This window comes from Coturnix japonica, chromosome Z (genome assembly GCF_001577835.2).
Source record: "Coturnix japonica isolate 7356 chromosome Z, Coturnix japonica 2.1, whole genome shotgun sequence".
NCBI classification, from domain to species: Eukaryota; Metazoa; Chordata; class Aves; order Galliformes; family Phasianidae; genus Coturnix; species Coturnix japonica.
In genome coordinates this window covers 34,531,203-34,546,325 of record NC_029547.1, presented here as the reverse complement: position 1 = coordinate 34,546,325, position 15,123 = coordinate 34,531,203, and the positions used below count along the sequence as shown (strand labels likewise).

The 15,123-nt window shown below is 39.6% G+C and overlaps 2 protein-coding genes across 2 annotated transcripts; both read left to right on the top strand.

Moving 5' to 3' along the window:
* The first annotated feature begins 535 nt into the window (after positions 1-535).
* On the top strand, positions 536-2,950 carry LOC107306237. The gene is made up of 2 exons (XM_032441499.1): positions 536-1,965; positions 2,888-2,950. The coding sequence occupies exons 1-2, from the start codon at positions 604-606 to the stop codon at positions 2,948-2,950; spliced, it is 1,425 nt and encodes a 474-aa protein (XP_032297390.1). The 5' UTR covers positions 536-603.
* A 621-nt stretch (positions 2,951-3,571) lies between these two features.
* On the top strand, positions 3,572-6,304 carry LOC116652546 (protein NYNRIN-like). Its single transcript, XM_032441498.1, has 3 exons — positions 3,572-3,614; positions 4,082-4,547; positions 4,671-6,304. The coding sequence occupies exons 1-3, from the start codon at positions 3,572-3,574 to the stop codon at positions 5,524-5,526; spliced, it is 1,365 nt and encodes a 454-aa protein (XP_032297389.1). The 3' UTR covers positions 5,527-6,304.
* The last annotated feature ends 8,819 nt before the right edge of the window (positions 6,305-15,123 follow it).

The window sequence follows — 15,123 nt, the reverse complement described above, 5'->3', positions numbered from 1 at the left end:
AGTCCGGACGAAGACGCAGGACAGGTGAGTATAGTCCGGTCTGGGTTGGGAATCCGGCGTGTGGCGAGTGTTGTGTGCTTGTGAAGGGGGGCCGGCAGCCGGCACTAACCCGAGCGAGTGTGGACCCCACAGTAGTGCGGTTCCCATTGCCCGCGAGGGCGTGGGCCACGACCTGGGGGAAGCGAGTGAATGCAACACTGAGTGAGGGCACGCCGAAGGGTGGGTACAGGGTATAAGCGGGACCCTTTCACCACCACAACCCCTAGGGCTACGGGCTCTATGGAGGATTTACCACGTACCACTCTTAGGTGTTCCCCTAGAGCTACGGGCACTAGGGATGATTATTATTTAGGTGTTCCCCTAGAGCTACGGGCACTAGGGATGATTATTATTAGGTGTTCCCCTAGAGCTACGGGCACTAGGGAGGATTACTATTAGGTGTTCCCCTAGAGCTACGGGCACTAGGGAGGGTTATTCTTAGGTATTCCCCTAGAGCTACGGGCACTAGGGAGGGATATTATAAGATCGTACCCCTAGAGCTACGGGCACTAGGGGGAGCTACAGACGTTGAATAAAACAAGAGAGCAAGAAGTAAAGAACGAGATGGGGCAGTGTAAAACTAAACCATCCGCCCCTTCTAAACGACCATCCATTCCTAAGGACTCACCTCTAGGGTTCATGCTAATTGCCTGGACGCACTATCCAGGAACAAGAAATAAAGATAAGGCAAAGATGATTTATTATTGTATAGAAATTTGGAGCGGACAACAAATTGGCCCGGCAGTATGGTGGCCTAAGTATGGTTCTAATGAAGATTGGGTACAACAGCAATTAAATTTTTGGGTAAACTCCAAAACCCCTTTCAATCAAGAAGAAAGTGACTATGCAGCAGTATGGGTCACTCGCCCAGAGGGTTTAGGAGTCCCCATTTTTAATTTGACACGAAAAGAAAAAGATGTCGAAAAACGTAAACCTCGAAGGGAAGAGGAGGCCTTAGTGGGACCCCCACCATATGCTTTACCACCAGCAATTCCCCTACCTTCTCCTCCTCAGTTGGATCATGGGCAGATGGATTCGAGAGAGGGAGAAGTACAAAAGATAGAAGGGGGAGGGCCTGTGACACGGGCAAAGGCACGACAAAATAACCTCTACCCTTTAAGAGAAATGCCCATGGGAGGTCCACAACCTCAGATGGGGTTTATATCAGTGCCCTTAAATTCAGGGGATGTTAGAGATTTTAAGAAGGAAATGGGTAATATACTAGAAGATCCCCTGGGGGTGGCAGACAGAGTAGATCAGTTCTTAGGGCCAAATGTTTATACCTGGGAGGAACTACAATCTATTCTAAGTATACTGTTCACAGCAGAAGAGAGAGGTATGATTAGGCGTGCAGGGATGCGCATTTGGGATGCTCAACATGCCCACGGGCCCGCTGCGGATATTAAATGGCCCTTACAGAATCCGCAATGGGACCATCAAAATCAACATCATAGGACTCACATGCAGGACCTGCGAACTATCATTATCCAGGGCATTAGGGAGGCAGTCCCAAGAGGTCAGAATATAAATAAAGCTTTTAATGAAAGACAAAAGAAGGAGGAAACACCCACTGAATGGCTAGAAAGGTTACGCAAGAATTTACAACTATATTCAGGATTGGATCCCGATACACCGATAGGCCAGGCTCTGCTCAAAACACAGTTCGTAGCTAAGGCTTGGGAAGATATCCGCAAGAAACTAGAAAAGATAGAAAATTGGCAGGATCGGGGGCTTGATGAACTTTTGAGGGAAGCTCAGAAGGTATATGTAAGAAGGGAGGAAGAAAGACATAATAGGCAGGTTAGGATGATGGTAGCAGCGGTCAGAGAAAGTAGGGAATTGGAAAGGAAAATGGGGGGATGGACGCAAAATCGAATTCCAGGACAGCAAAAATTTAGGAAGCCTGAAAACAGGGAGGAGGAGAGAATATGCTATTATTGCAGGAAAAAGGGACACCTGAAGAGGGACTGCAGGGTTAGAATGAGAGACGAAAAGTCCTTCCAAGAAGACTAGGGGTGTCAGGGGCTCTATATATTGGGGACCCAGAAACAACAGGAGCCCTTGATAAAATTGAAAATTGGTCCCCAAGCTGAGGAGGTAGAGTTTCTAGTAGATTCAGGAGCAGAAAGGTCTACTATACAACAGATCCCCCTCGGATGCAAACCTTCCCGGGAAACTACCAAAGTAATAGGAGCAAAGGGAGAACCTTTTACAGTAGGAATAGTTAAAAATGTAATGATAGAAGCAGAGTCCAAAGTGGGGTTGGGTGATTTCTTGATACTGCCTGAAGCGGAGTTCAATTTGTTAGGACGGGATCTGATTATTGCATTAGGCATAGGACTAGAAGTAGAGAATAAAGAATTGAGAATCAAACTCTGCCCTCTTAGGGTAGAGGATGAACAAGAGATCAATTCTGATGTCTGGTATACCCCCGAGAGTGTGGGACAACTAAAAATACCCCCTTTCACGGTAAAAATCAAGAATCCTGAAATCCCAGTAAAAATAAAACAATATCCTATTTCCCTGGAAGGAAGGAGGGGTCTCAAACCAGAAATAGATAGATTAGTGAGCAAAGGATTACTGGAACCCTGTATGTCCCCATTTAATACCCCCTATATTACCGGTAAAGAAACCTGATGGAACATATCGGTTGGTTCATGATCTGAGGGAAATTAACAAGCGCACTGTATCTAGGTTCCCAGTTGTAGCTAATCCCTATACATTGCTAAGTAAATTAGGGCCCGACAACTTGTGGTATAGTGTCATAGACTTAAAAGATGCTTTTTGGGCTTGCCCTTTAGATGAGACATGCCGCGATTTTTTTGCATTTGAGTGGGAAGACCCAGATACTAACAGAAAACAGCAATTAAGGTGGACTGTACTCCCCCAAGGCTTCACAGAATCCCCCTAATTTGTTTGGGCAAGCCCTAGAACAGATCCTGCAAGAGTATCAGCTAGATCCTGATACCAAATTAATACAGTATGTAGATGATCTATTAATTGCTGGAGAGGATGAGGGAAAGGTTCGGAAAGAAAGTATTAAATTGCTGAACTTTTTGGGACTGAAAGGACTTAAAGTATCAAAAAGGAAATTGCAATTTGTGGAAGAGGAGGTTAGATATCTAGGGCATTACCTGAGTAAAGGAGAAAAGAAGATAGATCCTGAAAGGATACAAGGAATATTGTCCCTGACGTCGCCAAGCAATAAGAGACAAATAAGACAATTGCTGGGATTAGTGGGATATTGTAGACAATGGATTGAAAATTATAGCAGTAAAGTAAAGTTCCTATATCAAAAGCTCAGTACCGATGGATTAATAAAGTGGGATAGACAAGATGAAGAGAATCTACAAAAGCTGAAGGAGGATCTCATCAATGCCCCTGTCTTGAGCCTGCCTGACTTAAAAAGACCCTTTTATTTATTCGTTAACATAGACAGTGGTACAGCGTATGGGGTTTTAACACAGGATTGGGCAGGGAAGAAGAAACCCGTTGGATATTTGTCAAAATTATTAGACCCTGTGAGCCGAGGATGGCCCACTTGCTTACAAGCAATTGTTGGGTGTGCGTTATTGGTAGAAGAAGCCAGGAAAATTACTTTTAACAGCAATATAAAGGTACTATCTCCCCACAATATTAGAAATGTGCTCCAACAAAAAGCTGAAAAATGGATATCTGATTCTCGTCTTCTAAAGTATGAGGGTATCTTACTGGAAGCCCCTAACTTAACCCTGGAGACCACAAGTCTCCAGAATCCTGCAGAATTCTTATATGGAAAACCCGAAAATGTGGGACTCATTCATAACTGTTTACATACGATAGAAGAACAAACAAAAATCAGACCAGATTTAGAAGAAGAAGAATTAAGAGAAGGGGAAAAATTATTTGTGGATGGATCCTCTAGAGTAGTGGAGGGAAAGAGAAGATCAGGTTATGCAATAGTAGATGGAAAGACCCTCCGGGTATTGGAATCAGGACCCTTGAGTAACACTTGGTCAGCTCAAGCTTGCGAGCTGTATGCTGTTTTACAGGCACTAAAAAGATTATGGGGTAATACATACCTTTGGGAAGATTTGGGAAGAAAGGGGATTGATAAATTCCCAAGGAAAGGACTTAATACATCAAGAATTAATAAAGCAACTCTTAGTGGCCCTACGAAAACCAAAGAAGATAGCGGTGGTACACCTTAGAGGACACCAACAGGGGACCGATTACAAGACTAGAGGAAATAATGCAGCAGACCTAGAAGCTAAGCAAGCTGCCCTCAGGGAATTGGTCCTGAGGCAGGAGAGGCAGGAAGAATTGACACATGATGAGGCCCCTTCGTTTACACCGAAGGAAGAACAAAAACTGAATCAAATGGGAATAACTAAAAACACAGAAGGGAGGTGGTATCTAGCTGACGGGAGAGAGGTACTGCCTAAGTCAATAGCATCTCAGGTGCTGACCCAGTTGCACGAACGGACCCACTGGGGAAGCCAAGCTTTAATAGATCATTTTGCCACTAAGTACATGTGTATAGGCCTACATAATTTAGCTAGACATATTACTCAAGGATGTATTACGTGCTTAAAGATAAACAGAGCCGTACAAAGAAAACTGCCTATGGGGGGAAGACCCTTGGCCACTAGGCCATTTTCTAGAGTCCAAATTGACTTTACCGAATTTCCTAAAGTAGGAAGATATAAATATGTATTAGTCATAATAGACCACCTCACACATTATGTAGAGGCATTCCCCACAACTAAAGCAACAGCTCAGGTAGTAACAAAAATATTACTCGAACAAATCATCCCTAGGTATGGGGTAACAGAAGTAATAGATTCAGATCAAGGACCACACTTTACATCAAGAATCACTAGAAATATAGCTGAAGCCTTGGGAATAAAATGGGAAGAACATACTCCCTGGCACCCACAGAGTTCAGGGCGAGTAGAGAGAATGAATGGGGAACTAAAAAAGCAATTGGCCAAATTAACACTAGAAACTAAGCTCTCATGGATAAAATGCATTCCCCTTGCCCTCTTAAACCTTAGGGCCCAGCCCCGGGCTGACATAGGAATATCTCCCTTCGAAATGTTATACGGAATGCCATATGATGCAGGAACCCCTAAAGATCACCCGGGGGTGTTAGATAAGAACATTCAAGCTTATATCACGGAATTAATGAAGTATAAACAGGAATTGTGGAAAAAGGGACAATTGACTCAAAGACCCCCTCTGGACATTACCCTCCATCGAATAAAGCCTGGAGATTGGGTTCTGATAAAGACCTGGAGAGAAACCACACTGCAGCCTCGCTGGGAAGGTCCCTATCTGGTATTATTGACTACCAATACTGCCATCAGAACTGCTGAAAAAGGATGGACACATGCTAGTCGTGTTAAGGGTCCAGTACAAAATCACGAATGGAGAGTCACTAGTCCAGCGGGTGATTTGAAAGTAAAACTGTCACGAAACCCTCCGTCAAGGAAAATGAGAACATGAATTAACAATGATTGTATAAACGTATCAGTATAGAATTTAATGTAGAAGGGAATATTTTGACTATTGTGAATGCAACTGTTGGGATATGTTTTAGAAAGGTAGTGGACCCACTGCGAAAACAGGGATACACAAATTGGTTATTAGCCTTCAGAGTGGCCGTGGAAATTTTAATAGAAGGGGGTAAACCTGGGGGTGAATTTGGATCCTTACCAGCATCACTTAAGTGTATAACCAGTGGGAAAAAGAATAGGGTGCAGTACCCCAAAGACCCACTTAAAAGGGAAGCAAAACCAGCCCCTCCTGAAGAATACTCTTGCTGCCGAGAAGATTATACACCCCATGGCTCGAGGCAACCGAGTCGATGGGCGAGGCAGAGGAGATAAAACATGTGGAGGGGTCTGCTCCATTATGAATGAATCCAAAGATTTAGGATCCAGAAGATACCCCAAGACTGGAAATAACTCCCCCGAACAATTAAAGACTCACTACTGCAGTGGGAAAACTGCCTATCTAAAACTAGCTCAATTGATAATAATATTAAGTCTCATTAATGAGGGTTGGGGTACAGAGGTACAGACACATGAGCCATTTAAGTGGTCCCATCAGAAGTAGTGTTACAAAATAGAAGGGGGTTGGATCTTCTCCTATTGCAGCAAGGGGGACTATGTGTGGCTCTTAAAGAACAATGTTGCACCTACGTTGATCAAACGGGGGTAGCAATAGATACAATGGCTGAACTAAGAAAACAGTTAGAACAAAGAAAAAGAGCCCAGGAGTCTCAAAGAAGTGTATGGTGTTTCCCGTACTATTCCCAATGGGACCAGTTATTATGATAATATTAGGTTTGACCTTTGGACCCTGTATTTTAAATAGACTAATCGTTATCGTTAAGAACAGGCTAGAGGCAGCCCACCTAATGGTAATTAGAGAAAGATATGAACCCCTTGATGGGGAACGAGAAGAGGATGCTCTAGAATGGAGTCGACAAGAACTAAAACGGTTTAATGAGCAAAACAAAATAGTACAATAAAAGAAAAGGGGGGACTGTGATAAAATGTTTGCTCATTAAGACCGGGATGTGGTAGCATTGTGGTGGAGTGCTTGTTCATTAGGACCGGGATGTGATGGTGGAATATGGAGGCCACAAGGGTTGCAGAACACTCTAATTTTATGGGTAGATTGTGTACTCTGCATAGTTACAGGCAATGACGCCCCGATGGATACAAAGTTTCACGGAAGGACCAACCAAGGAACGACACACCAAGTGCACGATCACGACGACCATTAAAGGACAATACACTCGGGATGGACCTACAAAAGAAGTTGCAAGGGACGGGAGGCGCGGCAGTTGGAGGAACGATAATCCCCTGTCGCCCTAGCGTGTAATTTGCTTTTTGTTTTACCCGCTACAATTAATAAAAGTTTATAATTGGAACATTATTGGCTCATTGCTTATAAATTGATGACACCTCTGAAGTTGGAAATCTGAGGTTTGCCTACAGTTTTACATGCTGCCTTCTTTTGTAGTAATGTTAATATTTTGTTAAAAGAAAAAAAAAAGTATAATTGCAAATCATTTCAAATGAGACAAGGCAGTATCACTGAGAGAAGTGGGTGAGCATTTGGTTTCAGAGTTCCTTCAGTGGAGCACAAAAGCAGCAACCAAAATTCTAATGAAATGCTCTATTTTTGCATCAGTTCAGAATGAGCAGCACCAGTACTAAAATTTACCGAGGCTGTGGTTTGAAAACGTCATGCAAATCAGCAACTATTCCAGTCTCCTTTCTTGGCTGCTCATAATTTATGTACTGAGTAGTGAGCCAGTTCACTGGTTGGAAAAACAAACAAACAAAAACCTGTTTGTTTTAACTAGGTTAGCTTTCTGCTCATCATTATGGCAAGAGTAAGCTGATGAGGTGGAGGAAGATGGAATTTTAGAGGCAACATCAACTGAGCTTGATCAATGCATAATAAAATTACAGCTTAATTCCAGTATGCCATTTACCCATGAAATGTGGATTGAAGAAACAGTGTTTGATATTTTTAAATTATTTAAAGCAATCTGAACTTCATGATTTCAGCTGAGACTAACCTGTATGCAGCTGTAACTTTGACTGACACCTTTTAATTTGTATTCTTTCAACCATGCAATAGCTTTTAAAATTTTCTTTCTCAACAAAAACCTTTTCTTCCAGATGTTTGGAAGAATATTGTTCTCAGTTTTGTAATGAAGACTTAAAAATGATCTGTGGAGATAAACAAAAAAAGAAGAAAAAAAAACCAACAAAAAAACAAACCTAAGAATTCGTATGAGTTTAAAATGTATTAAAAAAATAACAGGATAAACTTTTAAAATGTGGATATCTGGAGAAGAGACTTCAAGACCTTAGTTTAGGCACCTCAGAAGTTGCTTTGACATTTAAAAGCACTATACAGCAGCAAGTAGAGAGAAAATGAATGGTGTAGGACTACTTCTGGGTACATACAATTTACTGGTTTTGTCACATGGATTTAATAGATTGAATGTAAGGTGCATGGAGATTTCATGAGGTGTACTGTTTTTATAAAAGGATCTAAAGCCTGTGAATATGAAATTTTGTACTTTGCAGTGAAAATCTAAAATAGAAAAACTGGTTTTGATTGAAATGGTTATATATAAATTCTATCTATAGGATGCAATTTATAAATAATTAAAATTTCAGTCTCACATCAGTTTGTGTGCATCTCAAGCTTATTTATACAATTAGGCTCGGGTTTTTTGTTTGGTTTGTTTTGTTCTTGTTTTTTTGTTTTGTTTTGGTTTGGTTTTGTGTGTGTGTGTGTGTGTGTGTGTGTGTATTTTAGAGTTTCAGCTGCTGTCCATAGATACTAAAATAAAATATTTGGGATAACACCTCAGAGAAGATACCATGGATGCCTGGGCTAAAACTGCCATCAAATGATAAGTATTAGCTTCTATAATTTATAAAATCCCATGCTAGCTGCTGAAGTTGAGCTGAATGCTGGTTATTCAATCAAGAAGGAGCACACTTGAGCTAAGTGATATTGTTAGTGTTCAAATTAGGGCACCCTGAAGCAAAAGTTTGTATCTGCATTTTATATGAGCTAATGAACACTATGGACTAGGGATATCCCATCATTTTCTAAAATGTAAGATTTGTCTGCACTTGCACTTTATTCCTTACTGATCTTTCCTATGAGCATCTCCTGAACACATGAGCGAGCTGTAAGAAAGCACATCACTTGCTGTCAACCTTTGCCTTAAGGCTGTTATCCAGGGAAATTTTCTTCTACTATTGAGGGCAAAACTGATGAGGTTACAGTTATGTGGATCTCCTGTTCTGTGCGTGTGGGATGAGGAAGGAGATTCACCACAGAAACACAGAACTGATATCTGCCTTTCCTGTTCCAAGACACTGAAGGAAGGATTGCTTTTGCTCCCCTCTTCACATCTGCTTGATGAGCTGTATGTCACTGCTGGTGTACAGACCAGTCTTGACATCCTGTTGCTCTGGGATGAAGGACTATGTAGTCTTCCACATTCAGGACTGACCATCAAAAGATGTAGTACTCGGACTGTCAAAGCCTTTCTATAGGCTGTCGCCATGATTCAGTGCCTTACCTTCTGCGCTAAGATGCCACCTCTATGCACTGCTCAATTTAATTCACTGGTAAGGATCTGACCCTGTGTTTGTCTTTCTCTAGTGCTCCAGCAGATGTGAGAGACATCTGCTCAGAAGGGTCTGTTTCTCAGTGGCATTACCCAACACTGTACATTCTACTGTCAGGGCAGTGATTGTCCTCTGTCTTCTAAGGTGCATGTGTCTTTTTATAGTACTGTCCAGAAGCACATTGGATTGGAGAACAGGAGTCTGCAGGAAGAGTTACTGAGCAGTCCCACAGAACAGAATTAGAAAGAAAATTATATTTTCAGATTACCACTTCTGCAGCTAATGGCATATAATGGTCTTTTCACTACTTCTAAATCAATTAAAAGTAAAATATTGTTTGAATTCAGGGAAAAATAAAGAAAAGAAAAAAAAGGAAAGAAGTGCTTTCCCATGTTTTCTACGTATTATCAACATGATGTTAAAGTACAACTGAACTGAGGCATACACATCACCCTACAGCATATTAATTAAGAACTATACCTTCTGTAGCCATGCTAAAATTCCTTGATGTGAGCAAAAAGCATGCTTATTCCCATTTCTTAAATACAAGATTTTAGCACCTACAAAGATGAGGTGACCCAAAGTTGGCTTTAATGGGTAAAACAGAATTTAGAGAAATATATAGATGTAATATTTAAATTTTATGTCTGATTATAAAATATAAAGGTTCACAGATGTTTAAATTGCCAGCAGAGAATTTTCCAAATATAATTCTGCCTATTCATGTGACTGCTTCTGCCATGGACTTCAGGACACTTTCTTCATACTAAAGTTTGTTCCAGATTCTCAAATTGAGTTTTCTTCCACATGAATGTTTCCAGAAAATCCATATTCAGTGAGTGTGTTTTTCATGATTACTTTTTTTGCTTCTAGAACAGTGATTCCAGAACAACTGCTGCCCTGTTAAGTAACATCCACATGTGAAAGACACTATATTATTCATCTACATGTATCATAGTGTTTAGACTAAATATCCAGGACACATTCAACCAGCTGACAGGATCACTCAAAAATACTTGTCACGGAGTTCTCTCCAGAGCTCACTCCGGGACAGTGGGCACAAACCCGGGGCAGAAGGAACAAAAGCCCCCCGCCCCCCCCCCCCTTTTCTCTAGCGTCACAGCGCAGCGTGGCCCAGCCACGTGCGTTTCGGGAGAGGGGAAGGGAAGGGAGATTGTGATTAGGTCTAACAAAAAATGAAGGAGAAAAAAGGTGATCTGAGAACGAACGGCAGTTTAATAACCTAATAACGCTAAACAACAACAAGAGAGTTTCAACAAAGAGAATACCAAGTCCCCAATCTCACCGATGGAGCTGTGGAAGGCGGGAAGCTCTGACCACGTTGTCTCGTCGCAGGGAGCCGGGCCAGCAACCCCGTCCCCTTCCTCCCTTCCCTTCCGGTGCCCCTCCCCACATGCCCATTTAAGGCAGTCCACAGAAAGAAAAAAAAAAAAAACACACAAAAAAAACTTGTCCCCTTTACTCCCATTATGAGGCATGGTGTTCTGATGTGGAATACCAACACCAACCAAATTGCAAAACCATAACAATACTCTATATCTTTGAAGGGTGTCAAATGTTGACAAGACTATCACTGTTATTGCCACACTCCTAACACAGCTGCAGACACTATGGCATTTTTGGGAAAGAGAGGGAAAGGCTCTTCATTTAGGCAAAAGAGAAGAGTCATAATCAGAAACTGTGATGTTTCCCTTTAAAAGAAAAGTCAGTGTGAATGTTCTGAAACTACTGCAGGTATGTCTACACTGTATTATTGTATTGTGAATTACATCTTTAATGACTTAATCTTGATTTGTTTCCACACCATTAAATCTCACATAATTTCCTTAAATCTTCTAAGTGAAAAAAGTCCTTATTACACAGACAGCTCTTTGTAGCAGTTTTGAAGATCTCACACATTTCCTCCTTTGTTCATTGAAGTTGGTCTTACTGATCCTAGTTTTTGTAATGAACATGATGACACTTGGCAAACATCCATAAAAAAATGTTAGAGTCACTTTTAAAAATATTCCTTAGTGTTAATGAAAGATCATTCACCTATGTTGTGAACAGTGCTTTAAACTGGCTGAAAAGTTCTTGGCAGGGTGTAGCTAAAAAGGGGAAACCCATAGAAAAAACATTTGGGTTCATAATTAATTTAATTTTCTTCTCCATTTATGGCAGGAAATTCAACACCTATATGTAAGTTAGTAAGTAATGCACACCAGCCCCTTCACAGATTAATGAATTCTGAAAGCTTTGTTCATTCTCTTTTCTCTCTCCTTACATTTACTAAAAAGGTGTAGCATGAATACTTCAAAATGGATGGTTAATATTTTGCTGCCATTGGCAGTGAATTTTTCACACTAAAATTGTGGAAAGTGGTAAATGTGGATATAATACTGAAAGAAAATGAAACCAGTTAATCAACCAACAAAAACCGGAGATGCTCAGCAATATTTAGACACACGGTACTTTCGGCTATAAGAAATTTATGTCGGCTTTCAGAAAGCCAACTATTTAAAATACTGCTGTTTTCATATCTTAGTAAATTCCATTCCACTCTGGCCATGATGACTCATTTTATTATTTTCATATGTTGCTTCTCAAGCTGGGAAAATTAGGATCCAAATAAATCTCAGATTTTAAGTGTAGAATTTGTCATTCCAGGTGCCATGCTTCCAAACAGAATGAAACAATAAGTTCCTTGTAGTTATTTTGATACTATCTCAGGAATCAGATGACATGATTCGACAGCCTATGATGTCTCACCACTATCTTACTTACTTATTCACAGCCAGAAGAAATTAAAATTGTTGTCTTTTTCTAAACTCAGATCATGCATTCTAAGTCACATAAGTTTAGTTTCACTTTTATATCAACATTAAAAATAAAATTAGTTGTAAGATCAGTCGCAAGAAAGTTCACATTTATAGCAATATATTTTTTCCATATCACTTCAAATTCTACAGGCTATTCCAGGGGCTGAAATCAATTAGTTAAACATGAAGTTATATGCCAGGTATCACATTGATTCTTATGAAAATCTTAGCCTCCTACACGTACTCAAAGCATTAAAAACAAGGAACTGTATAACTCCAAGTAGCAATATAAAACAAAGGTAAGTTGTAACTGGAATGGTCAGTACAAATTTGAAGAGTCAAGTGCATCTAAATATGGCATGAGCACATATTGGAATAACTGTGGAATAAAAATTAGCTTCCCTGCCCTTAAAGGTAAGAGGTTACAGATTGTAGGCACCCAAATACTACTTTTTCTTCAATATTTCTCACCTGTTAACTCCAAGTTTATTAACCCTTTGGCTGTGCCTTCCTATCTATAGGATCATTATTAAAGATCTGACTCTGCAGGGAAAGTAAGTTTTTTTGGGTTGCTTTTGTTTGTTTGTTTGTTTTTTATTTGTTTTGTTTGTATGATTTTTTTTTTTTTTTTGAGGGGTGGTGGGTGTGTGGGTGTGTGTGTGGGTTTTTTGTTTGTTTATATGTTTGTTTGTTGGGCTTCTTTTGCTATTCCTTCATTTTTTACATGCCCAAGTCCTAAAAGAGTAACAAATTTCAGTATTTAGTTACTTCCTGGAGTATTTTATTTGGAAAACAAGAAAGAATAAGTAATAACATTATTCAGGCACTACATCCTGTGCAGGCCATGAACTCTAAGATACTTTTTTCTCTAATGAGCTCCTAGGGATGCCCACCTGTGTATGCCTCGGTGGTGCAGTGGTAGGAATGCCTCCTTGCAACACTGGGGCCTGGGTTCGAATCCCCCTGTGGCACAAGTGGTAGAAGTGCTGCTCTGCTACACAGGAGGCTTAAATCCCAGGGGTTGGACTCGATGATCTCTAAGGTCCCTTCCAACCCACATGAGACTATTATCCTATTATTATTATCCTATTACCTCTAAGGGAAAGAAGATCTACAATACAGTCCTCAGAGCAGAAGTGAATATGAGAAAATAAAAGCATACATTGCTTTCTTCCTTTCATGCATATCATGGAAAGAGAAACCAAATTCTCTGGGAAGACAATGGTGAAGAAACAATCAAATATCTCTGGAGCACATACAAATCCAGAAAGGCGTGCTGAGAGAAGCACACAGATAAAAAGCGAAGTCACTGAAACTCCTTCTGTACTTGAAAAGGACAAATATCTTCACATGTAACTAGTAACTGTTTAGCAGCTGCATGGTCATAATTCAATAAAAAATGTTAAGTGTGACAAAAAAAGATGGGGAAATATGCCATACTAGAAAGCTCAACCCATAAACATGACTAGCAGACACTAGTTTGCATGAAAGCCAGTAGAAAGATGCACCTGTTTGTCCCAGGAAAATGAAGAACTGATTGAAGAATATGAAAGGACTTCATGAGGCTATGATACGTCTTGAGTTTCAGTACCAGCAGCTGGCTCACAATCCCGACAGAACAGTGTTCGCTATCCATCCTATGGAATATGCAAACCTGTGCTGGTGCAGATCATAAAGTCATGAGGTTCGTACTTTGCCTTCTTATGTTAAATGCCACAGTGTTTGAAATTTTTCAGGATGATACTAGCTTGTGTTGTTTATCCCTTTACTAGAAGTATGCTCTTCATTTTCCATTCCAGCAGACACAAAAGCTAGTGCCTTAAATCAAAAGCAACAGAGAAAGAAGAGTTTCATTAATTCCTTGAATGCTGCTTTTACACACTAAAAAAGAATTTCCCTAATATGTATTTCAAGAAATGGATTTGGCAAGACAGCATTTACTCTAAAGCTCAAATTGTCACAAAATTTACATTATAAAGGTTGACAATATTATCATTATATTTAAAACCTCTTGAACAAGATCTCTTTCATACTAATGTCAGTGACTTGAATACATGCAATGTTATGGCCCATCTAGATGTTCTGTATGGATATTTCCAAAGAAAATCAATCTAATCTTACTGTGGGAGCAGACTAGAAATTTATTTTTTTTCTTTCATCACAGTTTTGCAAAGGTTTTGTTATAAGCTCTGAAAATTTAAATGAATGTTAGTCATAGATAGTGATATTTAATTGCAAGTATGTGATGAGGGTGGTATGAAGTACCCCTTCCTCTGAGTATGATTTACACCAGCTGTCGGAGTCATGTATGTGAATAAGAAAAATATTTTATTTCTGACATCAGCACTTGTATAGTAGTGAATTATTGTAGAAACAATGTAAAAGTATGGATAATGTGGTCATTTTTTGTTTCCACAAACTTTCCAGATTTTGTGGGATTCATGTCATATTTAAATATTAAATATTACCTTTTTATTTTCAAGATTTTAGGCTTGAAATCAAGAGTTTATGAGAATTTACAATGGCACTTCATTCTCCATTTTAAAATATTTATTATCTATTTTTAAAATATTTCCAAAAACTTGAAATAACAAGGAAGATATTAGTTGTTACAGTACACAATTATTTTTAACTGTGTTAGAGAGCATTTGCAAACAAACAAGACAGCCAAAACAGTAAGTAAATACAAAAAATACTTTTTTTTTTTTTTTTTTTTCCTGCTATAAAACATGGTGCTTTAGGATGTAACTTATTATTTTTGTTTGCAATTAACACATAAGGACTTGCTGTGGGCTTTTTTTGTAGTAATTGGCAAGCTCCAACAGCAGCTGAAGGAGCTTTATCCAAGCAAGACCTGGACAAACAATGGAAGTTGCATAGTTAACTATAACATAACAAACCAGTTGCTTTAAAATAACCTGATAATAATATTTATTTTCAATAGTTTTTCAACTTATCAGAAATGTAATTAAGATCTTACATTGAATTCTAATTGATAGCTAATATGACTTAGCACATCAAGAATGTCCGAAAAGGTAAAATCATTTATGTCCCTTCCAAAGTGAAAATATATCTCAAAAGCATTATGTCCCCAAGTCAATTAA

Coding starts and splice junctions, on each gene's coding strand:
- LOC107306237 (XM_032441499.1), top strand. CDS start 604: ATGGGGCAGTGTAAAACTAAACCATCCGCCCCTTCTAAACGACCATCC. Junction 1,966..2,887: donor AAAACAGGGAGGAGGAGAGA/ATATGCTATTAT, acceptor GAAGACCCAGAT/ACTAACAGAAAACAGCAATT.
- LOC116652546 (XM_032441498.1), top strand. CDS start 3,572: ATGGCCCACTTGCTTACAAGCAATTGTTGGGTGTGCGTTATTG. Junction 3,615..4,081: donor TTGTTGGGTGTGCGTTATTG/GTAGAAGAAGCC, acceptor GGCACTAAAAAG/ATTATGGGGTAATACATACC. Junction 4,548..4,670: donor ATAGATCATTTTGCCACTAA/GTACATGTGTAT, acceptor CTTGGCCACTAG/GCCATTTTCTAGAGTCCAAA.